A 23,575-nucleotide genomic window follows, 5' to 3' on the forward strand; every position below is an offset into this window, starting at 1 on the left:
AATTCAAAAAAAAAAAAACAAAAAAAAAAATAAATAAATAAAAGAAAAGAAAAGAAAACACGCAAACCACCAGGATATGATAGTAAATTGTCTATCAAAAGTGAGTAGTTTTCTTAGTGGGGGTGGGAGTCAACAGACTTTGGCATCTTTTTGAGTGTTTTGGCATTTTTTGAGTCTTCCCCTGGCATTTTGTTGAAAAATAATCTGGCAACCCTGGTTCGAGGGACAAGAAGACTTGGCAGACAGCAAAACATCCTTAAATTGACGATCAACTACAAATCACAATCTGTTTTGATAGTTATTCACTTATCCATAACGCTTTTGATTAATTTTAGTAGCTCCCGTTACATACTCGAGAAAAAATTCCATTTAAATACATAGGCATAGCGACATTTTGTGCTGATCAGTTGTCCGTTACCGAGTAAATTCTTTGAAACAGTGAAAAATGCCTGGCATTGAAGACTGGAAAACAAAGCCGTACAATGTCGTACAAAAAATATTTGGTAATTATAATGGTCAGAGTATAAGTAGTTATATGATTTTATTTTTTTTTTAAACTCGTCATGAAATAATATTCTCACTAGATATTTTTTTTCTCATGGCTCATCATGGTGGTATGGCAACGAGTAGTCAGTTGGATTACAAAGATTTCCGGGCATTGGTATAGTAGTGAGGTCCCTGCTTTGTTTACACAGCAGAGACCTGGATACTTAAAACCATCAGCCTGTCAGCGTGGCGTAGAACACATTACACATCATTTTTTACATCCTGCTTTCAACTACCTACTCTCCTCGTCCTTTGACTTTGTATACACAATCATGCATTGCAAGTATAAAAAAAACTATAATTTACTGGGGGGAAAAAAGAGAAAGAGAACCACACAAAATAGTGAACAGGAGATGATATATTGTAAAATGCGCATAATATATACTTTGTATCTCATAAATTTCTATCTTGATGTATTGAACAGCTTATTTTTTTGTTTGCATTTTATCATTTATTTTCAGAGGAAACTAAAGACAGCTCACATGATTCTTTTGTTTCACAAGTTGAAGAATATTTTCACCAAAGACTAAAGGATATATCCATTTCTAAGGTACCCTAATCTTTTTGCATAATTTATCATTTCAGTTGCATGGGGTGTAGTATGTTCGAAACTGCCAAAAAAAATTTTTTTTTTTAAATAGTGTCGTGAATAGATTTTTACATCTCATTCACGATGAGAAAATAAAATAAATAATAATATGCACGAGGCATGTATCTCCACCGAAGTGGGTAGAACGCAATTTACTCTCTCAATCTTGCCATTGCTTTGAGGATATCGGGGTGAGCTCGTTATGCGCGTGAATCTATAGTCGCGTGCAAATTCCTGGAATTGTGAGCTTGAAAATTGAGGGCCGTTGTCCGAGACAATGACATCAGGTATGCCGTGCGTTGCTAAGATGGACTTTAACTTGTTGACCACACATGAACTAGCCTGCTCTTCTAAAATTCTTATTTCAGGCCATCTGGAGTGATAGTCTGTTACAGCCAGATATGTCTTGCCTTTAAGGTAGAACAAATCTGCAGCCACTCTTGACCAGGGTCGATCTGGGAAAGAGGAAGGAAGAAGTGGTTCCCTGACATCCGGTCTCAGTTTAGCGCAAACTGTACACTTTTGAATCATGTCTTCGATTTCACTGGATATGTTGGGCCACCAGACAGCGCTTTGGGCAAGGGCTTTGCATTTGGTAATGCCAAGATGACTTTCGTGAAGGCGATTTAGAGTATCCATTCTTAAGTCTCGTGGAATGACAATTCTGTTATTGAAAAGAAGAAGATCATTTATGATCGTGAAGCATTGCTGATTTTGCCAATATTGTTTTAGGAGTGTGTTGGCAGGCATATAACCTGGCCAGCCAGTGCTGCAAAACTGTCGGACTTCTGCAATTACTGCAATCACTGGATCAGCCTTTTGATGACTTATGATTTCAGTCATTTTGTGGGAACTTGCTGGGAGTGAGTTAAAGGCTTGTTCTCCCATGGTTTGAACCTCTCTGTTGAAACAGACGTCTGCTACGCTAGACACACTTGTTGGTGCTCTGGAAAGACTATCAGCAATAATCTGGTCTTTGCCTGAGACATGAACAACTTCAATATCAAATTTGGCAAGTCGAAGACGAAACCGTAGAATCCGTGGAGGTAATTTAGAGAGCTCTTTAGACATTAAGAGGGGCACGAGGGGTTTGTGGTCAGTCTCTATGGTGTACTGAAGACCTTGAACATATTCGCTGAGTCTTTCAGAAGCCCATGTTGCAGCTAAGGCTTCCAATTCGATGACTGCATACCGCTGTTCAGTTTCGGTCAAGGTGCGAGATATGTAGCACACCGGTTTTCTGGAAACATCTATCTGGGCCTGGATGAGGACTGCTCCGATTCCTTCCTTTGATGCATCAGCCGCGATGATCGTTTTCAGATTTGGAGAATAGTGTGCTAGCACCGGGGCGGTGGTCAGTTGTTGCTTTATGGTTTTGAAAGCATTTTCCTGGGAGTCCCCCCAAATCCATTCGTGATCTTTTTTGAGGAGTGAGCCCAGTGGGGTTGACATGGCTGCTAATCCAGGGGCAAACTTTGTCATCTGATTCACCATGCCGAGAAATCTTTATAATTCTGCAACATTTTGAGGTGGTGGGAAATTTGTTATGGTATGGATTTTGTCTGGGTCGACTCTGACCGATGAATCATCGATGATGTGGCCAAGAAATTTCAATGAGTTCTTGGAGAAGGAACATTTTTCATTTAAGGTGAGACTTGCGTCTTGAAGAAGTTTCATAGTCTTTCGCACCCGCTTGTCGTGAGTGGCTTGATCTGGAGCATGGATGATGATGTCATCATTGTGGCACACTACTCCTTCCTGATCGTGAAGTATTTCGGTCATGGTGCGCTGGAAAACTTCAGAGGCCATTCATACAGTACCGCCCAAAGGGTGTGAGGAATGTTGTGTATTCCCGGGATTCTTTTGATAATGGTATTTGCCAAAATCCGGATGTGGCATCTAGTTTTGTAAATATCTTACTGCCTGCGAACTGTGCGAGGTCTTCATCTACAGATTTTAATGGATGAACTTCTCGCTTGACTGCTTTGTTAAGGGATGTCAAATCAATGCATATGCGAAATGAGCCGTTTTGTTTGGGGACGACCACCATTCCTGCGCACCAGTCTGTGGGCTCTGTTACTTGTGAGATAATACCATGTTGCAACATTCTTTCCAGCTCCTCTTTGACTTTAGGTAGGCATGAGAGGGTGTGCTATTTTTCTTGGTGTGTAGATATGTAATGGTTCAACACCATCACGCAATTTGATGGTGTATGGTTTTTTTAACTTTCCTAATCCTTCAAAGAGTTTAGGGAATTCTTCCCTGAAATTGGGCTTTGTTTCTACAAGTTCATGTACTCTTTTGATCAATCCCAATTTGATGCATGCATCACGCCTGAGCCGTGGGTGTTTCTGTCCAGTTACTACGTAGATTTTCTCTTCAATGCTCTTATCTTTGTACTTCAAAGTCTTTTGGGTGAATCCCAGCACTTTGTTGTCTTTCCCTCCTGCAGCCTGGAGAATTTTATCAGATCCTTTCAGTTAATTCGGAGTGAATTTGAGGTCTTTTTCATTCATGACAGTGACTGAAGCGCCTGTGTCCAACTTGAAAGGGTGTGAGTCTTCATCCATTTGAATTATGTCTGTCCAGTCGTCTTCGCTGGTTGTTAGTTGATATATTTCCCCCAAAAAGTCTATTGAGTTGGGATACCCCTGTGACTGAACCTCTGATATGGATTTTGGTCTAAATTTGTGGTCGCTTGTTTCACTTCCTGACCTACATACTTTTTGGTAGTGTCCGATTTTGCCACAAGTGTTACATCTCGCTTGGCGAGCTGGACATTGCGATCTTGGGTGGTAGGTATAACCGCAGTTTTGACAAGTTGAGTAGGACCTTGGTCTGTCTGATTGCGTTTTTGACATTGAGTTAATTTGTTGATGCTGTTGCTTGTCCTCTGTTTCTGATTGCTGCTATGTCTGCAAATTTTGAGTCCTGGAAAGCCTTGCCTTGAGTTTTGGCATCTTCTGCTGAGCGGCAAATGTCAATGCATTTTTTTAGTTTTAGTGACAAGTGTCTTTCTTTCAACAGGTCAGTTCGTCTGCTGGTCATTGGTACCTGTTACAATTTTGTCTCTAATCAATGAATCTCTGCAATCATGACAAAAGTTGCAGGTCTTGGAGAGTCGTCTTAGGTCAGCGAGAAATGTTTCAAAAGTCTCTCCTTCCATTTGGTTTTTCTGGTTGAACTTAAAACGTTCAAAAGTTTCGTTTTGTTCTCCAATAACAAATTCATCATACTTGGTTATGATTTCATGGAGAGTGCGATCTTCCTCGTCAGTTGTGTATTGTATCATCTAAGCTATGGAGGAACAGCGCCACCTGATATTTCTGTTCTAGATCTTCTAAACGTGACAAAAGAACGTATGTGTTCCATCTTTGTTTAAATAATTTCCAGTTTTCCACTGGATTTGACCCCAAGACCAGTTTGTGTGGTGGTTTTATGCCCGTGATAACCGGTTTAGTAGTCGTAGTCGTAGCCATGACAGTTAAACTGAACTGACTTTAGTTTCTTATTTTTAAAAAAGAAAGTGTTCCTCCTACCTTTTGACAGGTTGTTCCAAAATCCTTAAATATTATAAACACAATTGTAGCTTTTCTAGGCTCGATTTATGACACTGGATAAATGTAGGGTATACATTCACTCAGTTTTACTTTTGGGTTCTCAAGAAACCGCTGCCACCATGTTGACTTACCCGTTAGTTCTCCTAGATCCCTGTTTGTTATCAAGAGTTATCGTTCGTGTTGCCATGTATGCCACACAAAGCATACATTTCACTCAGAATAACCTTGAGTCTATAAATATATCTTTGATATTGTGCAGCTGTGTGGTCTAATTGTATGACTCTTGCCTTCGGATCAGAAGGTCCTAGGTTCGAGGGAAGGTCTTCCGTAATTTCACAGCACCAAAAGAGGGGGGATTGGACTTCCTTCGTTTCACATCACTTTTATTATATTACTAGATATTACTTAATCTCTTTGACATTATGAACTTCCTATTAGTTTTTTTTTTTTTTTAACCTCAGGAATGGGAGAAACCCAATGTTTGTCGTTGCTTTGCCAATTTAGAATTATCTCCGTCTTTTAAATACGACAATAAACAGGTATAGGTATATTGACTTTAAAAAAAAAAATTTGATAATAATAATAATAATAATAATAATAATAATAATAATAATAATAATAATAATAATAATAATAATAATAATAATAATAGTAGTAGTAGTAGTAATAATAGTAATAAAAGAAATAATAATAGTACTAATAATAATGATGAAGATGATAATAATAATAATAATAATAACGATTATAATGATAATGATGATAATAATAATAATAATAATAATAATGATAATAATAATAATAATAATAATAATAATAATAGTAGTAGTAGTAATAATAGTAATAATAATAATAATAAAAGAAATAATAATAATAATAATAATAGTACTAATCATTATGATGAAGATGACAATAATAATAATAATAATAATAATAACGATTATAATAATAATGATGATAATAATAATAATAATAATAATAATAATAATAATAATAATAATATAATAATAATAAAAATAATAATAATAATGCATATATATATATATATATATATATATATATATATATATAAGACCCATCACCACAAATGTTTCACAGTGCTACTATCGCATATTGGGTAAATATAAAAAAAGTAATCAATTAGAATAATAATGCAAAAGATATATGACCCTAGTACACTCAAAGAAGGAGCAAAAGTAAGAAAGTGAGACAAGAAAAACATCGCCGCCTCTGAATTTTGATATTAATCGTACAGTCAAATGCAATGCACTTTGACATATGGGGCACTTGGAACGTGGCCCGAAGATGTACATATATACATACATATACACATACATACATAAATATACATATATACATACATATGCATACATACATATCACATACATGCACATATATGCATACACACATTTTTACATGGTGTATGTTTAGTGACCGTACGTGTATGAAGTGTACACATAAAGGCAGGCGACAGAGGCTAAAAAATATATATAGGAGTGCCAATTGGTGAGCAAACTCAGGACCTATTTTCAAGGTCAAGTTGAGTTCGATGCGAGCCTTGTACACTTCCTAAAATAGATAAGTAATGAGATAAATAAGAAATGCGATCGCAGCATGGGCTGAGAATATTGTGATAGCAGGGATTATGAACGTGTTGGTTCTAAAATAGTCATGATGATGATGATGATAATAGGTAGGCATCCTTCCGTCTCAAGAGACGATGGTTTGCGCCCTGTATGGCTTTAGTCTCATCAGTCTTGTTGAGAGCAACGACGGGTGTGACTCAGCAGACCAATCCTTGCATGGCAGTCTCTACCGCAGTTGTTGCACACATAGTTTGACTGTGTGTTTGGTATTTGGATCTGCTGCCTCTCTTTCCTCCTTGCTCTCCTCTCCTCAAACTTCATCTTTCTCCTCTCCTCACCTCTCTTCACTCCCTCCATCACCGCATATCTCCAGCCGCTGCGGTCGTCAGCAAGCGACTCCCAGGTGTTTGAGTCGATGCCTGTCAATTTACATGTCTCGTTTGCAGACATCATAGAAGTGCAGAGCTGGACGGCCAGTTGGTTGCCGTCCAGAAGCTAGTTCACCGTACATGATGTCTTTGGGTATGCGTCCATCGTCCATCCTGTGTACGTGACCAAGCCATCGCAAACGTCGCTGGCAGAGCATGAGATGCATACTGAGGGAGTTCGCTCTTTCTAGCAAAGCATTGTTAGTGAGTCTGTCCTGCCACCTGATGCCGAGAATTCGTTGTAGACAGCGAATGTGGAAGTTTTCCAGTCGGTTCTCCTGTCTGGCATATGTTATCCAGGATTCACTGCCATACAGTAGGCTACTGAGTACACATGCCTGGTATACTCTGAGTTTGGTATTCAAAGTGAGTTGGTTGTTGGTCCACACTCTCTTGCTCAGTTGTGCCATGACAGCGGTAGCTTTGGCGATGCGCTTGTCTAATTCTGCATCAAGTAAGAGGTTGTTGGTGATGGTTGTGCCCAGGTATGTGAAGTGATCAGCGACTTCTAGCTCCTCGTTGTCAATGTAAATTGCTGGTATAGAGGGGACATCCTGACACATTACATTTGTTTTCTTGATGCTGATCGTCAGCCCGAATTCCCTGCATGCGTGGGAAAACCTGTCCATCAGCCGCTGGAGGTCTTCCTCGGTATGCGCGCATAGAGCTGCATCATCTGCAAATAGCATTTCCCTTATGAGGACTGTGCGAACCTTGGTCTTTGCTCTCAGCCGTGCCAGATTGAACTGCTTCCCATCACTTCTGGTGTGTAAGTGGACTCCTTCTGGGGACTCTTTGAATGCAAACTTCAGCAGTAAGGAGATAAATATACCAAACAAAGTCTGTGCGAGGACACAGCCTTGTTTCACGCCGCTGCGCATGGGGAAGGGTTCAGAGGCTCCACCGTCGTAGCTAATGGTGCCCTTCATGTCGTCGTGGAATGAGGCAATGATGCTAAGCTGCTGAGGAGGACAGCCAATCTTCTTTAGCAGCTGGAAAAGGCCCTTCCTGCTAACAAGGTCAAATGCCTTTGTCAGGTCAATAAATGCAATGTAGAGGGGCATCTGCTGTTCTCTGCATTTCTCCTGAAGTTGACGTACTGAGAAGATCATGTCCACTGTCGACCTCTTGGCTCTGAAGCCACACTGCGACTCTGGGTAGATACGTTCGGCGAGGACTTGCAGTCGAGCGAGGACAACGCGCGCAAAGACTTTACCCACAATGCTCAGTAGAGAGATTCCCCTATAGTTATTACAGTCACTACGGTCTCCCTTGTTTTTGTAGAGGGTGATAATCTTGGCATCGCGCATATCCTGGGGTACCTTGCCTTCTCTCCAGCAAAGACACAGGAGTTTATGTAGTGGTTCCAAGAGGGCTGGCTTTCCACATTTGATGATTTCGGGTGGAATGCTGTCGTCACCGGGTGCTCTGCCACAGGCCAAAGCATCGATTGCTTTGCTGAGCTCCTCCATAATTGGTTCTGCGTCTAGTTCTTCCAGTACTGGCAGTTCTTCACTCTGGCGTAGAGTTCCAAGTAGTGCTCTACCCATCTTCCCATCTGCTTGTCCTTGTCTGTGATGGCTTCCCCTGTCTTGCAGTTAATAGGCGCAGTTTTCTTTGTAGATTTGCCTGTCGCCTGTTTGATGCCCTCATACATGGCTCTTATGTTGCCACGGTCAGACACTTGCTGGATGTTGTCCGACAACTGAAGCCAGTAGTTGTTGGCGCAACGTCGTGATGTTTGCTGTGCTTTGCTGCGTGCAGCTCACAACGCCTGCAGGTTCCTCTGACTTGGTTTTTGTTTATAGCTGACAAGTGCGCTGCGCTTGGCATCAATGACTGGCTCCATCTCAGTAATATTGGCTTCAAACCAATCATTGTTCCTGTGCTCCTTTTTGTCGTATGTCAGAACTGCAGTGCTGTAAATGGGGTTTCTAAGAGAGTTCCAGCTGTCCTGTGCGTTTTGTTCTGCTTTTCTATGAGCTGTGTTGAGATTCTTCTCAAGTGGCTCGTTGAACTCTATATTCTTTTCCCGGTAAGCTGTCTTGCTGATATTGATCCTGGGCTGGCCCTTTCTGTTTGAGTGATGAAGTTTCTTTGGTGTCAGTTTCACCCTTGTGGCAACCAAAGAGTGATCTGTGTCGCAATCAGCGCTTTGATAGGACCTGGTGTTGCATTGAATTGATGTAGATTTGCTTAACGTAAAACACTTTTTTTGCGATTAGATTAGTTGAAAACAGTACTTTACCTTTGAATTTAATTTTATTATTGTTAAAGATTGGTTCATCTGGGTGAATTTCCATATTTTGATCTTCATGAGGAAAGTTAAGATACTCTATTAGAACATTTTTCCAAAATATGTTTTTCACCAATTTTAACCCTTTGAATGGCGCACTGTTTATATTTGCTTCCAATGCTTTTTTTCCCCCAATGCCTCTAAAAAAGTAATTAGATACTACTTTCCAATCGCAACTTTCATCTTAATAAAAAAATGTTCCCCAATTAATCAGAAATGATTTTTGTAAAGAAATTATGTCAATCATGTTCAGGCCTCCATTACTTCTATCGTTACACATGGTCTTTCTTTTTACCTTCTCAAAAGCACTCCTATTTGATGTTTTCTTTTGCCACAAAAATTTAAAGAACAATCTATTTATTTCCTCTAATACAGTCAACGGGATTGAAATACTCTGCATAATATAAATTAACATAGAAATACCAAAGGTTTTGATGATGTTTATTTTTCCTATCAAAGAAAGGTCCATTCTTTCCCATAACTTTAGCATTTTCTTTATGCTTTCAATTTTATGAATCCAATTATTTTTATTTTCCGTAGCTGTCATTTTGAAACTGAATATTACTCCTAAATTTTTAGATCATCAACACTTGGAATGTTGAACAATGAATCTTTCCTAACTTCCTATTAGTTGCAAATTCCAATAATTATTACTATTTAAGATGTTTCATTTTTATAAATGTGTGATTTTACTAATTTCAAAATCAATTTGCTGAGTCGGTTGTCGTTTACAACTCAAGCCAATGCCATTACTACTAACTTTGTTTCCCATCAGTTTCGATAATGCAAGTAATGGCATACAATATATTTGAGGGAGGGGGGGGGGGGTCCAGCCACATATATTATTAATATCCCCTCTTTAGGCGTGCTTGGAACTACGAAGTCCCACATTGAGTGGCGCACAGTTGAGTCCTTGGAAAAGTCTCTTTACTCACATTCTCTCACCATACTCAGGTGTGAAATGAGTACCTGGCCATGAACAGCATTGTCTCTGTCCACAAAAATTATGACATTGCCTAACAGGTGTCATTGCTCGTCCTACATGTAAAGTGTTACTGTTGGCTAGAGACTCCTTCTAAAGTGTTTTGAGCATGTTTAGTGTAAATTGCGCCATATAAAAAACTCGTTTTGTTATGGGGGGGGGGGGGGGGGGGGGGGGGGGCTGTTTGTTTTTTAAAAAATAGATATGAATACTTTTCCTCCATTAACTTTTTTGCTCACTTGTCATTTCAGATTCCATCTCTAAATCATACAAGTGTGGATCACATTCCAGCTGGCAGTCTTGTTCGTTACAGATGTATGGTGCAGGATGTTTTTGACCCACAGTTTTGCCTTGGACAGTATATTGTGAAAAATACACAAACTCAAGAAACAAGACTAGAATGTGGATCCTATAGGGATGTGCCAAATGTTTTAGTGAGTATCATTTATGTGTATTACAGTCAATTACTTACAAACATTATATATATGTACATAGTTGCTCTCAGGCACAACTTTTGTTCGACTGGAAGCAATGAAAATGATAAAAACTCACAGTTTTAGTGGCTTGATCAAGGCCAAATTTTGTGCCATTCTTTAGACATATAAAACTAATTCAAGAAGAGCAAATGTTTACTGTTATGTAATCAGTGGACTTCTAAGAAATTTCTTTCCAAATTATGATGCCAAATCATGTATGTTACATATCAAATTAATAATAAACTGAATTAAACTAACAGAATGGTAATTAGAGCTATGTAATTATTTTAGATGAGCTAAAAATGATGGTGATCATTATCATCATCGTCTTTTTAATCCTCTTCTTCTTTTGCTCCTCTCCTGCCTCCTCCTCTTCTTCCTTCTATGTAATTTATGATGGAAATCAGTCCACCATATGTTGTTTTTTTCCTCTTCTCTTTCGTTATTGGGGGGGGGGGGGGGGGGTTAAAGTGTGTTTTAGCCTGTAATTTTGGCACTCTAGCTGTCTCAGGAAACCCAGTATTTTATGAATGAAGTTAACAAGAGCCCCAGCCTGTATAGCAACTGGAGAGAACTGATTTTAGAGTTGTGTTACGGAGGAGAAAAGGAAGTCGAAACACAAAGATATGACTTTAAAATAGAAATGATTTAAGATGAGTGTGTAAAAGAAGGGAAGTTATTACATTTTCATTTCCTTTTTAAATTTATTTTTTGGTCTATACAATGAAAACCAATTGAGGATGACAAAATTTTATATAATGGTTTATGTAATTCTGAACCTACTGTTTCTGTTTTTTGTTATTTATCATCATCATCATCATCTCATTGTTGTCACCATTGACTGCTTTGTCAGTCTCATTGCCACCACAATCTGTCTCAGCTGTTAAAATAATAATAATAATAATAATAATAATAATAATAAGTCATTTAGATAGCACCCATGTCCCAGAATGCCAGTCAAGTCAGCAGTACATGCACCATTGAAAGATGTATATAACATAAAAATGCCATTTTATACCATATCCTAAATTTTACAAAAAGTCAGTGTAGGATATGTGGGATTTGTTAAATGTGATGTTATGTTCTATATTTTATTACTAATGAATAAGAAAACAAAATAGGACTTTACATGCCAGTAAAGGGGTTATGAGTGAGATGTTGTTATAACACTATACATTCAAGTCCAGAAAATGGATTAAAAAAGGAGATAAATTTTTGCACAGCGGCTAATGATTTGCTCATAAACCTTTAAAATGTGCATTCAAAGACAATGTAGGCAATTGGAGCACATTATTATGAGAATCGTTTTGCTATGTTTAGATGTTTTTGTATTTGATTGATGATTTATTCATAAATATACAATCCATTGAGGGAATTTTTAAAATTCTTCTTAATTTGAATATTCATGTTGGAATGCCCTGCAACAAACACTCAAATTCAGATTCCTTTCAATGTAGTTCACTTTATTGTTGTATACTTTAGCCCCTGATATATCAAGATTGAGCAATATATGGCACAAATTGATTGATATTCATGACATTTAGGAAAGATGTGTTCTGTTCTAGTCTTTGTTACTCTGCATGTGTGGACACATTTCTATTCCATTTATCAATACAACTCCATATTTATTATTCCTTCCTCCCCATTTCTCCAGCCTCATGAAACTGTAGATATGGACAACAGAGAGAACAAACCAGTGGAAAGACTTGGATTCTATTGTGTTCCCATTCCAGGAGAAGCTGATTGGGTTAAGAAAATATCCTTTAATTATTCTAGGTGAAACAATTGCTGGTAAGTTTTGAATATTTGTTTTCTTTTTTATTTTCTCTGTTTCTTTTAAAATAATGTCTTACAAGCAGAGCAAGAAGCATTTTACACTAGAATAATGCTGCTGAATATGCATATTATTTTGATTTTGTTATTTCCTTGACTATGTTTACATCTATAACAAAAAATGTGTGACTCTACAAATGACATCTTCAACCTGTGAAAATTCAAAACGGAAAAACGATGAGGAAGAAGAATCAGTTAAAGAGAGAACAAGTAATCCATCTTCAAATATTTCTGGCCCATATTCAGAACAAAGTGGACAAGAGACTTCAGAGATGAAGGAAGAAAGCAGGAGTCAATCTGGTAAGTATATAAGTTCCTCTTGGCTCATTGTTTTTGTTATTGCTTGTATATTTTGACATTACTGTTGAGTTTTTACTTTGTTTGCGTAAGAGCATAAAATAAGAATAAGAAATGTTATGTCACAATTTGATATTAAATTTAAATATTGCACATGATTTCAGTTTATATTAAACTTATTTTCTGCCCCGCTATATTACTAGATGTTGCCAGAGTTTAGACCTCACTTTTCTAACTGTTATCGCTCTTGGTAGAAAAGAATTGCAAACCATGTCTTACATTTCAAATTTTTTATATTTTAAACTGAGCTGTTGCTCGTTGATCATTATCTAGAGTAAATCAAGAAAAATGATTGCTATGTTAACAGCAGACATCACTGATTTTGATGTCGTGAAAATTATGCGTAAAATTTTAGTTGTTTAAAATAATTTTTTCTTCAATTATTACCTTAAACTCTTTTGTGATCAAAGTATTCAATTTCAAACAAAATTTAGTAACATACAATTATGTTTTCTTTAGCGATGTATTCAAATATTTTGCTTTAAAATGTATAAAGAAAAAAAGATATTTTTTCCTTGGTGCATATGGCTCAAGAGTGTTGCCAGGCATTATTATCATTCTCGTTTTCTCTGTCCTGTGCTATGTGTACTGTCATCAGCTTCCTAGATGCTTTTAAGACCTAGGATTGTTGTAAATGTGCAGCTATGTTGTCTTGTGATATGACACTTGCCTTTGGACTGGAAGTTTCAGGGTTCTAGTCCAGTTTTGAGCAGGCCATAGTTGAGTCCCTGGTAAAGCGATAATCAGGTACAAACTGAGTACATGGTCATTAACATTTTTCTCTGTCAAAAAGAAAAAAAATTGAAATATCACCTTAAAAGTAACAGGTGTCATGAATCGTCCTACATGTTAAGCATTGCTGTTGGCATGGGAATCCTAGTAAAATGCTTTGAGCACATTTAGCAGATATTGCACTGTGTAGATTCTCTTCTTTTCTTTTTTTCTCAACTGCAGTTATATAACAGTAATTTTATTGACTTGTTTTTTATACCCACCTCTGACAAATTCAGATCATAATAATGTCTAGCATTTAAACATTTCCATTTTAAAATCTGTTTGACTGATTTCATTTCAGTGAGTAGATCCAACAATACCTCTGTCAGTTCTTTAGCACACAACTTTCCTTTGCCAAATGAGACTGGAACTCCATGCATTGTCAGGGTATGAAACTCTTAGAATATTTGTCGATAATTGTTTTATGGTTAGAATAGTTTTGCATTGTTCAACTAGTCTGTGCATGTCCTTACTCTTTAATGTTAATTCTTTATGATGTAAGGCTTATTTAAATCTGTAACCAAAGATTTTTTTTTTTTTTTTCATACTTATTGTTGTGAGGGATGAAAAAAATATTATTGATATTGATTCAGTAACAATCATATTAGTTACTATTGGCAACTGCCTAAAAATATAGCTTGGTATCGAATCAATTAATTTAAATGTTGTTTCATTGCTGAGTTGAATTTCCTTTTCTCCCCTGGCCCAGTCCTCGTAGTGAGAGAGATTGCTTGATCTAGTGAAATGTATCCTTTGCAAGGCCAGTAAGAGTTCCAAATGCTATTAATCCGCTAATGTTGGTCTAATGTTACAGAATACTTGAAAACATTTAGTTTAATGGATTGTCTCTCTAAATGACTATTTTGTAAAACAATTGAAATTGTATGAGCAAATATTGTGACCCATCGTCTCAAAACAGTATTATGTCAGAACGAACCAGATGCTTAAAAGCCGAATTTAATGTTAAACTGGTCAAAAATATAAATTGTTGGCATTAGCACCCTAAAATATGGTTGCCATTCTCCTCAATAAATCGTATAAACTCAACGCAGGTCTGATATTTCTAGCTCAAAATTCAATTTTCAAGAAACTGTACCAACCTGACTTAATACCGTTTTGAGATGAAGGGTCACATATGTAAATATATTTTCTTTGAATAAGAGATGTATCAAATGCTATGCTATAATATATACGTCTATATAGAAATTTTATTTCTTCTCAGGTCTATTCAAGCAAGATTGAAATGAAAACCACTGATGCTGTGGAAGTCATTGGTATCCTGTCAGTTGATCCAGCTCTTGCTACTGTGGCTGAAGATGCTGAAGGGTAAGGTTATGTCGCTGTGGGATTATCTTGTGGTGTGATGACCGCTTTCGGACCAGAAGGTCCTGGGTTTGAGTTCTGCTCTGAGCAGTGCATAGTTCAGTCTTTGGAAAAGGCTCATTACTCACATTCTGTCGCAGTACTCAGGTGTAAAATGAGTGCTGGCTGTTAACAGCGTTGTCTCTGTCACGAAAAGAATATCGTAGCATCGTCTAACAGGCTTGTCTTACATGGTGTCGCTGTTGGCTAGGTGCCTGTTGTAAAGCGCTTTGAGCACATTTAGTTGATATTGCGTAATATAAAAGCTTTATATTTGAAAGAATGATTGTTTTTGTATTAGGACTATACTATTAGGAATCACATTAGTTATTGCAGTTTTCACCAGACATTTATCCACAAAGGCAGAATTAACAATAATTAAATTAAGATTGACTAAGATGTGTTGTACGATGTTGGGTAGAGTTTGACAGTTAATAGTTAAGCAACCATCCATTCCTTTCTATCAACTGTCTAACAGAGTACAGAATAGAATTGCTTTGTATAATTTTGTAGTCAATACAAAATTGATGAAGGGCATGGTGATTGGTATTTATTTAAAGATAAGAGATTGAAATGTTTTTCTGGGTTTATTAATTTATATATTTGAATTTCAACAAAAATGATGAAGTTGGTCAGATTTATTGTAATAGACATGTAATTTTAGGACAATATGATTTCATATTTAGAGTTAAGTTACATTAAGCATCTTTATATAGCAATAAAGCATCCACTATTGAGACAATGTATGTCTTCATCCATGCACTCTCATTCTATTCAAAGTGTTGAAGAATTGATTGATCAGGAGGAACTGCGAGCACACGAGCCTCCTCCTTCCTTGGTCCCCCGCATTCATGCATTGACAGTGCAAATGCTTGACCATAATAATCCTACCCTCCCCTGCAGTCAATCTTCTGACAACTACAAACAAGGTAATCATATTCATATTAGAAAGTGATAACAAATAATTTATTTTGAGTTTTGATATTTCATTATGATGTACATTAAATAGATTGATTTATTTTTCTCTACTTTTGCCTGTATGATTGATTTGCATGTATAACACAAATGGAATGAATACTATAGATCTCAATTTTGTTTTTTTGATATACGACAGCAAGGGTAATATAGAAATCTTTATTTTTTTTAAGTTCAACTAGAAGCTCTCAAATTTTCTTTTTAAAAATATTATACATATGTAATTGCATGAGTTGATATAAAAATTTCATTTATAATTTTCTAACATCTGTCATATTTAGAAGTGAAGAGATTGATGCAGGATGTGAATTCTATTCGACTGGAGCTTCACTCTATATTTCAACATGCCTTGTTGGGCGACAGCCTGGCAGCTGAATATCTTATCTGCCATCTTCTTGCCAGAGTGTGAGTATGGTAATACTCTCGTGTTCGATATTTCACTGTGGAACACTTACCCTTAAGAAGAATATAGGCATTAAATCGTCCTAACTATTGGGTAACCTCTGTGGTGTAATGGTAGCCTGTTTGACCGGTTATGAAAGGTCCAAGATTTGATCACCAGTCGAGGCAGGCTGAATATTGGGATGATTTTTTTGTTGTATTTTTCTTGTTGATTTTAGCACTGTTTCATACGCACTGTTTTAGATCTTTATCTTACACACCAGTGCCTGCTCCTTAATTTATCACTTTTAGCAATTGACTTAAATGAGTAACAAAATACTGAAATTTAATGAATTTTATTACATCAGACTTTTTTAGTGTTGCCCATCATTTGAGATGTAATTTATTGCATTGTTATTGTCTACTTTTTTTGTACTTAAAAATCACATGAATAAAATTGTTTTCAGATATGCAAGAGTGGATGCTATGCCACTTGGAAAATTTTGCCTCAATCTAAGTGGATGTCCAGTCACTCAAAGATACTCTGTTCTGCTCAATCATCTCATTTCTCAACTAACAACTAAGGTAAACAGCTGCTTTAAGAATTGCTGGAATTTGTAATCTCTTTCTTTCTTTCTTTATTTCCTTTTTCTTTTTAAAGAAGTAATTTAGGCTATTTGGCTTCATGGAGTAAGAAATAAGTACTTTTTTTACTTCAGAAATCTGTCATCTTTGCTACAGAAAGCACAGATATGACACCCTCCCTTCACTCTCCAAAACCTCAATTTTGTATTTTCAGGGATAATCATCAATCGGCACCAAATTTTCTTCCTTTTATTTTCCTTCAACTTCTTATTTAATATGCTTTTGTGTTTTAGAAGACAATATATTTAAACAGGAAATTGATCCAGCAGGTTGATCATTGTTGTAAGCTAAGATGCTGTTCCTTTTAATTTCAACACATGTTGAAAATACAGATTATTTCAATACTTAGATAAAATTGGGTTGTAGATTTGCTTTTGGATTCAGAAGAAATTAGAACTCTTGTGTAGTGAATTTTGTTTGGTCGGTGACTTCTCATTATGATAAGAGCTTTACTGAATGTTATCGAAGACATTGACCTGGTCAACCAACTAAATTGTTTGAGAATTTAGTCACGGCTGATCTTAATTTGTTGATTATTGTTTATATCAATACTTCCAAAAGATTTTCTTCTCTGGAGAAAAAAAATTCACAAACAATAATGACATCTTTTACCTGCATTTAATGCATTCCTCCTCATAATGTATTGTTTTGCCAAAGAATTATCCCCGAGTCAGCTCTTGTAAAGTTGTTAGGCCTGTGCAGTTTTATTTTGATGCCAAAAAAAAAATGTATGCTGTATGCGTTTATTACATTTTGTACTATTGTCCTTTTTAGTCAACCCTAATGGAGATGACCATTGAGAATATGAACTCATGGCGGCTTGTTCCTAAAAAAGACTACACAGCAAATCGTGTTATAGCAGGAATGTTGCAACTGTGTACTGGGACTCAAGTTGTTTTGGATGAAACTGCACTTCAACAAGGACAACTTGACAATACAGGTTTGATCAACCGATTCGATTTCTTGCTTTTTGTTTATGTTGTGCTTGTTTTGGAGAATGATTGAGCAGTAATACAACTGCTTTTTATAGAGACTGATTAATCATTTTTTTTAAATAGACAAATTAAGTCTTATCAAGACTCAGTTGAATCTTGAGGCAACAAAACTTTCACCAATGAAACATTTTGTTAAATGTGCTTGAAATATTTATCAATACATCCTCAGAGTGACAGCTTTGATTAACAAAAAGGTAGGAATTAAATGCCTTAATTCAATTCCTTTTACTTATCCATTGTTGGACAATTGAAAAATATGGTTCAGTGACAAATGCAGGAAGTATGAACAGCATGTAAAATTTAATTCGAAGGAATTTTTTTTGGATTTTTTTTTTGCTCTTTTAATACAAGATGCGTGTGTGTGTGTGTGTCTGTGTGTAGATGCACATGCTTTTGTGTACGCATGTAATTGTACATGTGCACATCTTTTGACATTTATCAAAATTCTTTCTTCCCCTTTCCCTGTTTTAAAAAATATATCTTTACTGTGCATTTCTTTTTTTATTCCATTCTAGGCGTGATGAATGTTCGTGCACTAGAGGACATGATAACCTGGCAGAAGGTGGAGTATGACTTCCAGTGGAGTGCTGTTCCGATCCAGTGTGACAACAATGTCTTGATCTTGTCAGAATGTACTTCTTTTCTTTCAGTGAGCAGTTTCTATCATTTAAGTGCTAATGCTAGTTTTTACAACCAACAGTGGTTTCTGAAATATGAATAGACTGCAACAGTTAAATAGAGTACATTATGCTTAACATTAGACCCTGCTAAAGTGGATGAACAAGGAAGCCCAAAAAAAATAAATAAGAGTACATTTGATAGAAATAAGTCTGATTATTTGTCATCCTAATGAGATTTGATTGGGCTACTTAGCTCGAATATCATGCCGTCCCTTATTTACATTGGTTTTGTCTCTTCCTTATAGAATCTAAATTGCATCAATGAAATAGCATAAAAATCTGTAGGATAATAGATAACAAGTTCTGTATTGAGCCAACACTATGTTTCCTTGACGTTATTTATAGGTGTTGTGAAATTCAAATTTTGTCACACTAACACTTCTCGTGATTTCCTTGGAGTGTATTTTATAATTTGAAATATAGTCTTTTTTACTTTTAATCAATTTTTTTACTCAGAACCTCATTCTCACTTCTTTTCAACAGCTTAAATTGTAAATCATAAATATTCCAACTCTAGTGCATTTCTCTTCCCCCGCAAAGCATTTAGAAAGGTGTTCATAAGATGGAAGGTTAATTATTTTCGTCTGGCAAGCATGTCTTGAAGATGGCTTAGAGCTCTGACTTCTACTTATAATCACATATTAAGGAAGAGGGGTCAATGTGATTGAATGGAGGGTGGAGCACATGTGTTTGTGTGATAGTATGTCTGTCTTTGTGTGTGTCTATGTGTGTGTATGTAGCCCAAGTTGAATGGCTATTAGTGCTCTATTGATTAATGATTAGTCCGGCAGTTGTTGTTAGATAGAAATGTTTTTTAAAAAATATGTTTAATCGTAAAACTTTGGTTTTATAGCTTCATATATCTTTTTAACACCCTTTCAGAAAGACTTTCATGTGCCCATGGTCACAGAGAGAGTTGATGATATCCCATCATATTTCACATTGTTAGACGAGAGACTTACAGATGAAGTCTTGATCAAGTTGAGGTCATACATTACAGTCTGTAAACACCTTTTCTATGGAGTGCCTGATGATATCCAAAAGGTTACGTGTTTTTTTCGATTTCATTTTTAGCTCACTGATGCTCGGAAAAAAATTAACTTGGCAGAGCGATAAGGCCCATGGATCTAGAGTTTCTATAGTATGAAATAGACAACATCAAGTGCTTGCTACCTCGCAAAATACTTTCCACCAAGTCTAACAGACCGAGCTATCCAATGACTGCATGGTGGACAGGGGGGTCAGAAAAAAAATCTCGACTTCACCTGGGGTTGGTCTCAGCCCCTTTGCTTGTGAAGCAAGAGCTCTACCAACTGGGCTATTGAGACCCCCACTGATGTTTGGAACAATGGATAAATTATCTTCCTTGACATGTAATGTATTGACCATCCCATCATTTCACATTTCCCTAGAGCTGACAAATATGACCAAGCAGTTTTTCATTTACCCTTGTGGAAAAGAAACATCTTGAGCATTGGTTTCAGTTTTCAGCTTGATGAGTTTTAGTTGGTTAATTGAGCAATCTTGGAGGATCCCATTCCCATAGTGGGCAGGGGGGTACATGCTTTGTCTTCTATCCCCTTAATTCTGTTTTCCAACATGCTTTCTGTCTTTGTCTTGGAATGAGATTACTTTGTTTTGTCCTGGCCGGAGTCCTAGCTGGGAGGGAAACAGTCAAATCTGTCATCTGCATTTTTTGCCAAATTGAGACCTAAAATTTGCCAAAATTTGCCCCCCAAAAAACCCCCAAAATTTGCCAAAAAGACCAAAATTTGCCAAAAAATTTGCTGAGGAGAACTACGCGTTTCAGTAAAAATTAACACGCGATACAGAAAAAAATGTATATATAAGACAATTTATTACATTTAAGGAGGCTACATTTATTAATTTACACAATGTAAAGCGATTTATGCGCCCAAAATTTCAGACAATCACACACACACACACAAACGTACACTTTCAGTCAGACTCATCAAAGGCCTAGTTTTCTTTTACGACTCAAAAAAAGAGGTATTGATAAACTTATTGTAGTAAAGGAAAACTAGTCCTTTGATGTTGTTTTCTGTGAGTCTACGCCTTTTGGAAGACAAGACAAGATTGTAAAGAGAAAAACTTTGCTCAGCATCAGCTAACGAGCATGTTGAGAAGGCATACCGAGACGCCAATGCAGCGAGAGCTGGAATATAATCTGCCACAGACTTCCAAAATAGGGTCAGATCTATCATTCCAGTATCTCTCACAGCACTGGGCCCAGTTTCTCAATATACCTCGTGAACTCATGCTGAGGAATATCACAAAAATTGGGAATTGCAGTGTATGCAGATACACTGCGAGGCATGAGAGCAGCTTCCCTTGGTTTGGGCCCTGGCAAAGCTGCAACATTTCTCAAGTTTCGCACTTTTTTCTTCGTTATTTTGTTTTTGCTTCTTTTTTTTTCCCCAAAATTTGCCCCGCGATTTGCCAATTTTCCCAAAATTTGCCACGATTTGCCAATTTTGGGAAATTTGCGGATCGCCCTGATATTTGCGGCCGCAAAAAATGCAGATGACAGTCAAATGCATAGTTATTGATTTGGGAGATGATATTTTTTTCATTGTAAAGAATCTCTCTGTTATGTATTATTATATTTGTTATTTTGAACGTATAATGTAAGCTTTGAATGTATTCCTCTTTGTTGGATATTGTGCTTGTGTCCGGATGAGACATATGTGATCTCAAACTAAGTACATTGGTGGTATGCTCTTGGAATCTACATCTGATCCCTATTTATTCTCAGTTTCCCTATGTCTTACTTTTGCTTGGGTGCTTTAATTGTAATTCTAGAACTTGTTACTATCATATTTTCTTCCTTTTTACTGGCACTGATATAACCTAAATGTGTTGCAAGTGCCGTAAAACCTGTAAAAACAAAACAACAATCTTGGAGAATGCAGAAGAATGGTGCAAAAAACATGAAGCGAAAGGGGGTGGGGGTAAGTGTGACTCAGCGGTATGACTTTTTGCTACACTCCCAAAAGATACTAAGTTCAAATATCCATTGCGTTATGTGGCCTTCAGCAAGCCACCTCTCCCAAGCTCAATTTGCGGTGCTGGGCTGCAGCTGACACCTGGGTTTTTCGAGTCTTCCCTTAGAATAGACCCTTAGATAAATTTCCACTTGAGGATGAAAAAAGGCAACTTATTTATTTATTTTGATATGTTGTGGAAGATATCTTTATACATGACATGTTACAAGCTGTTGGGTATCACATCATCACAACATTCATTTACTGTTGTAGTCAGCATTGAAATTAGAATGAAAGGCAAAGTGATAAGGATAAGCAGAGAGGTGTCGGATATGCAAAATGGTGATGGGGTGTGTGAGAGGCTGTGTGACACATATCATGTCATGCTGTATACACACACCTTCATGTGATCAACACATACGTAACTGTCAATGTCACAGTAAATCATCAATGGTAGAAATCACTGGGCGCATTAAAAGACCCTTTTATTGATTAATTAAATTAATTTACACTGGCTGGGTGAAATTAGTTCCGAGGAAACCTGTGTTCGAGGTAAAAATTACGAAAATTAGGAAGGAAAGGAATGAGAACAAAGAATAATAAGGAAATAATTCGGGCATTCGAATGAGTTCGAGGAAAGCGTGCTGGAGTGTATTTTACAAGAGATCCTATCAGACCTTTATCCTCTTGGACAGTGTCTTTCATCTGTCAGATTAATTGTCATCGAGCTGTGTTTGCACTGTGGAGGAAATTAAAGGAAACTGTCTTAAATTATATAAAAATGTGGTCATGAAATCCTATTCAGATATATCTTGAAGCCATACTTAATACTTTAATTTTTTTAATTTTAACTGCCTACTACCACTGAAAGATTTCAGTATTATCATTAACCCCTCCCCCCTTCTTTTTCTCCCATCATTTTTGCTAGCAACTCTGAAATATCAACTGAGAGGTTAGTTATATAAAGTGGTGATCATTTTTTATTTTTTTTCAACAGGCCATTCAAGATGACTTTGTAGAAACCAGGCTAGTGAACCCTTCTGAGATGTCCATTGATGACTTCCAGAGATTGTTGTCTCTTTTAAGGTGACATTTTTTTCATTTTGTTTGTTTTTGTTTTTATTTTAAATTTTGAATGGTGCTGACATGATAAGATAGATACATCTAGCTTTTTGCTTAGTTTTCCATCACGATTCAAGTTTGTTGTTTGCTAAATTTCAAGAAGATGCTTTAAACCGTTACAATACAATCATGCTTTTTGTAAAAAGGGAGAAATTTGTCTCAAGCAATGTTTTGACGCATTTTTCTTTTTGTTCCAATTTTTGCGTAAAAAATTGCTTGTCAGATTTCTCCCTTTGTACAAAAGCGCGATAGTATCATAAAGGCTAATAGTATATTCATGAAATTTTCACCACAAAAATCTTCACTAGTGCTGAAAAATTTTGCCAAATCTAGATGTTTCTATAATTTCTAGTTTTTAAGCTATTTCAATTCTGTATCGGGTAGTAATTAAAAAACACCCTGTATCTGTTTCTTGAAATATATTATAATATATATATTATTTAGCTGTTAATATTAATTTGTATTTTGTAACCATTCTTGTTTAGTGAAATTTCTCACAAGGATTTGGTTAAAGCCAGTCGATTTGAAATGACTGATGTATTTGCATTGTTTTCAATTCTGGGCATAACAGAAAAGTTGGCATATCAAGTACAATTTTTGTAATCATACATAGTTGTTCAATCTTTCCTTTTTTTTTTTGGGTACTGAATGAAGTCTTTGTATCAAACTATTTGTTTTTTATGGGTTTTTGTGCCGCATACAAGTGAAAAAGTTTGCTGTTTAGTGAAATTAAAATCCAATGCTGAAATAAAAGTTGAAAATGTCATTATACTTTCCTGTTTTTTTTTTCTTTCTTAGACTGTTGACTATCAGCTATGGACTGGAAACTCCAAATGTACAGATCTGGATGAAAGCCAAAGCTATGGAGCAAGAGAGGAAAGCACGAGTGGCTAAGTTACCCAAGCCCTCCAATGGGACAGCTTAGATTGATATCCCTTATTACACTGTGATTTTGTTGAAGAATTTGAATAAAATGCCCCTCGTTA

At 36.5% G+C, this 23,575-nt stretch overlaps 1 protein-coding gene across 3 annotated transcripts in view; it reads left to right on the top strand.

Annotated features, from left to right (window-relative positions):
• Nucleotides 1-23,575, top strand: part of LOC144964775 (mini-chromosome maintenance complex-binding protein-like) — a 39,490-nt gene extending 15,915 nt beyond the window's left edge. For 2 of the 3 annotated variants that reach the window (XM_078899385.1, XM_078899384.1), the window contains exons 3-16: nt 1,008-1,096; nt 10,236-10,418; nt 12,115-12,216; nt 12,401-12,593; nt 13,726-13,811; nt 14,647-14,750; nt 15,567-15,715; nt 16,043-16,166; nt 16,610-16,727; nt 17,562-17,727; nt 18,298-18,431; nt 19,345-19,506; nt 22,465-22,553; nt 23,388-23,575. In XM_078899385.1, the coding sequence (XP_078755511.1) occupies nt 10,302-10,418; nt 12,115-12,216; nt 12,401-12,593; nt 13,726-13,811; nt 14,647-14,750; nt 15,567-15,715; nt 16,043-16,166; nt 16,610-16,727; nt 17,562-17,727; nt 18,298-18,431; nt 19,345-19,506; nt 22,465-22,553; nt 23,388-23,514 (1,671 nt within the window). In that variant the 5' untranslated portion in view covers nt 1,008-1,096; nt 10,236-10,301 and the 3' untranslated portion in view covers nt 23,515-23,575. Of the gene's footprint in view, nt 1-182; nt 504-1,007; nt 1,097-10,235; nt 10,419-12,114; nt 12,217-12,400; nt 12,594-13,725; nt 13,812-14,646; nt 14,751-15,566; nt 15,716-16,042; nt 16,167-16,609; nt 16,728-17,561; nt 17,728-18,297; nt 18,432-19,344; nt 19,507-22,464; nt 22,554-23,387 lie in introns of those variants that run through there. The other variant, XM_078899383.1, reaches the window with a different exon arrangement.

Source organism: Berghia stephanieae, chromosome 2, assembly GCF_034508935.2.
Source record: "Berghia stephanieae isolate SIO BIC M18660-M18661 chromosome 2, UCSD_Bste_1.3, whole genome shotgun sequence".
NCBI lineage: Eukaryota > Metazoa > Mollusca > Gastropoda > Nudibranchia > Aeolidiidae > Berghia > Berghia stephanieae.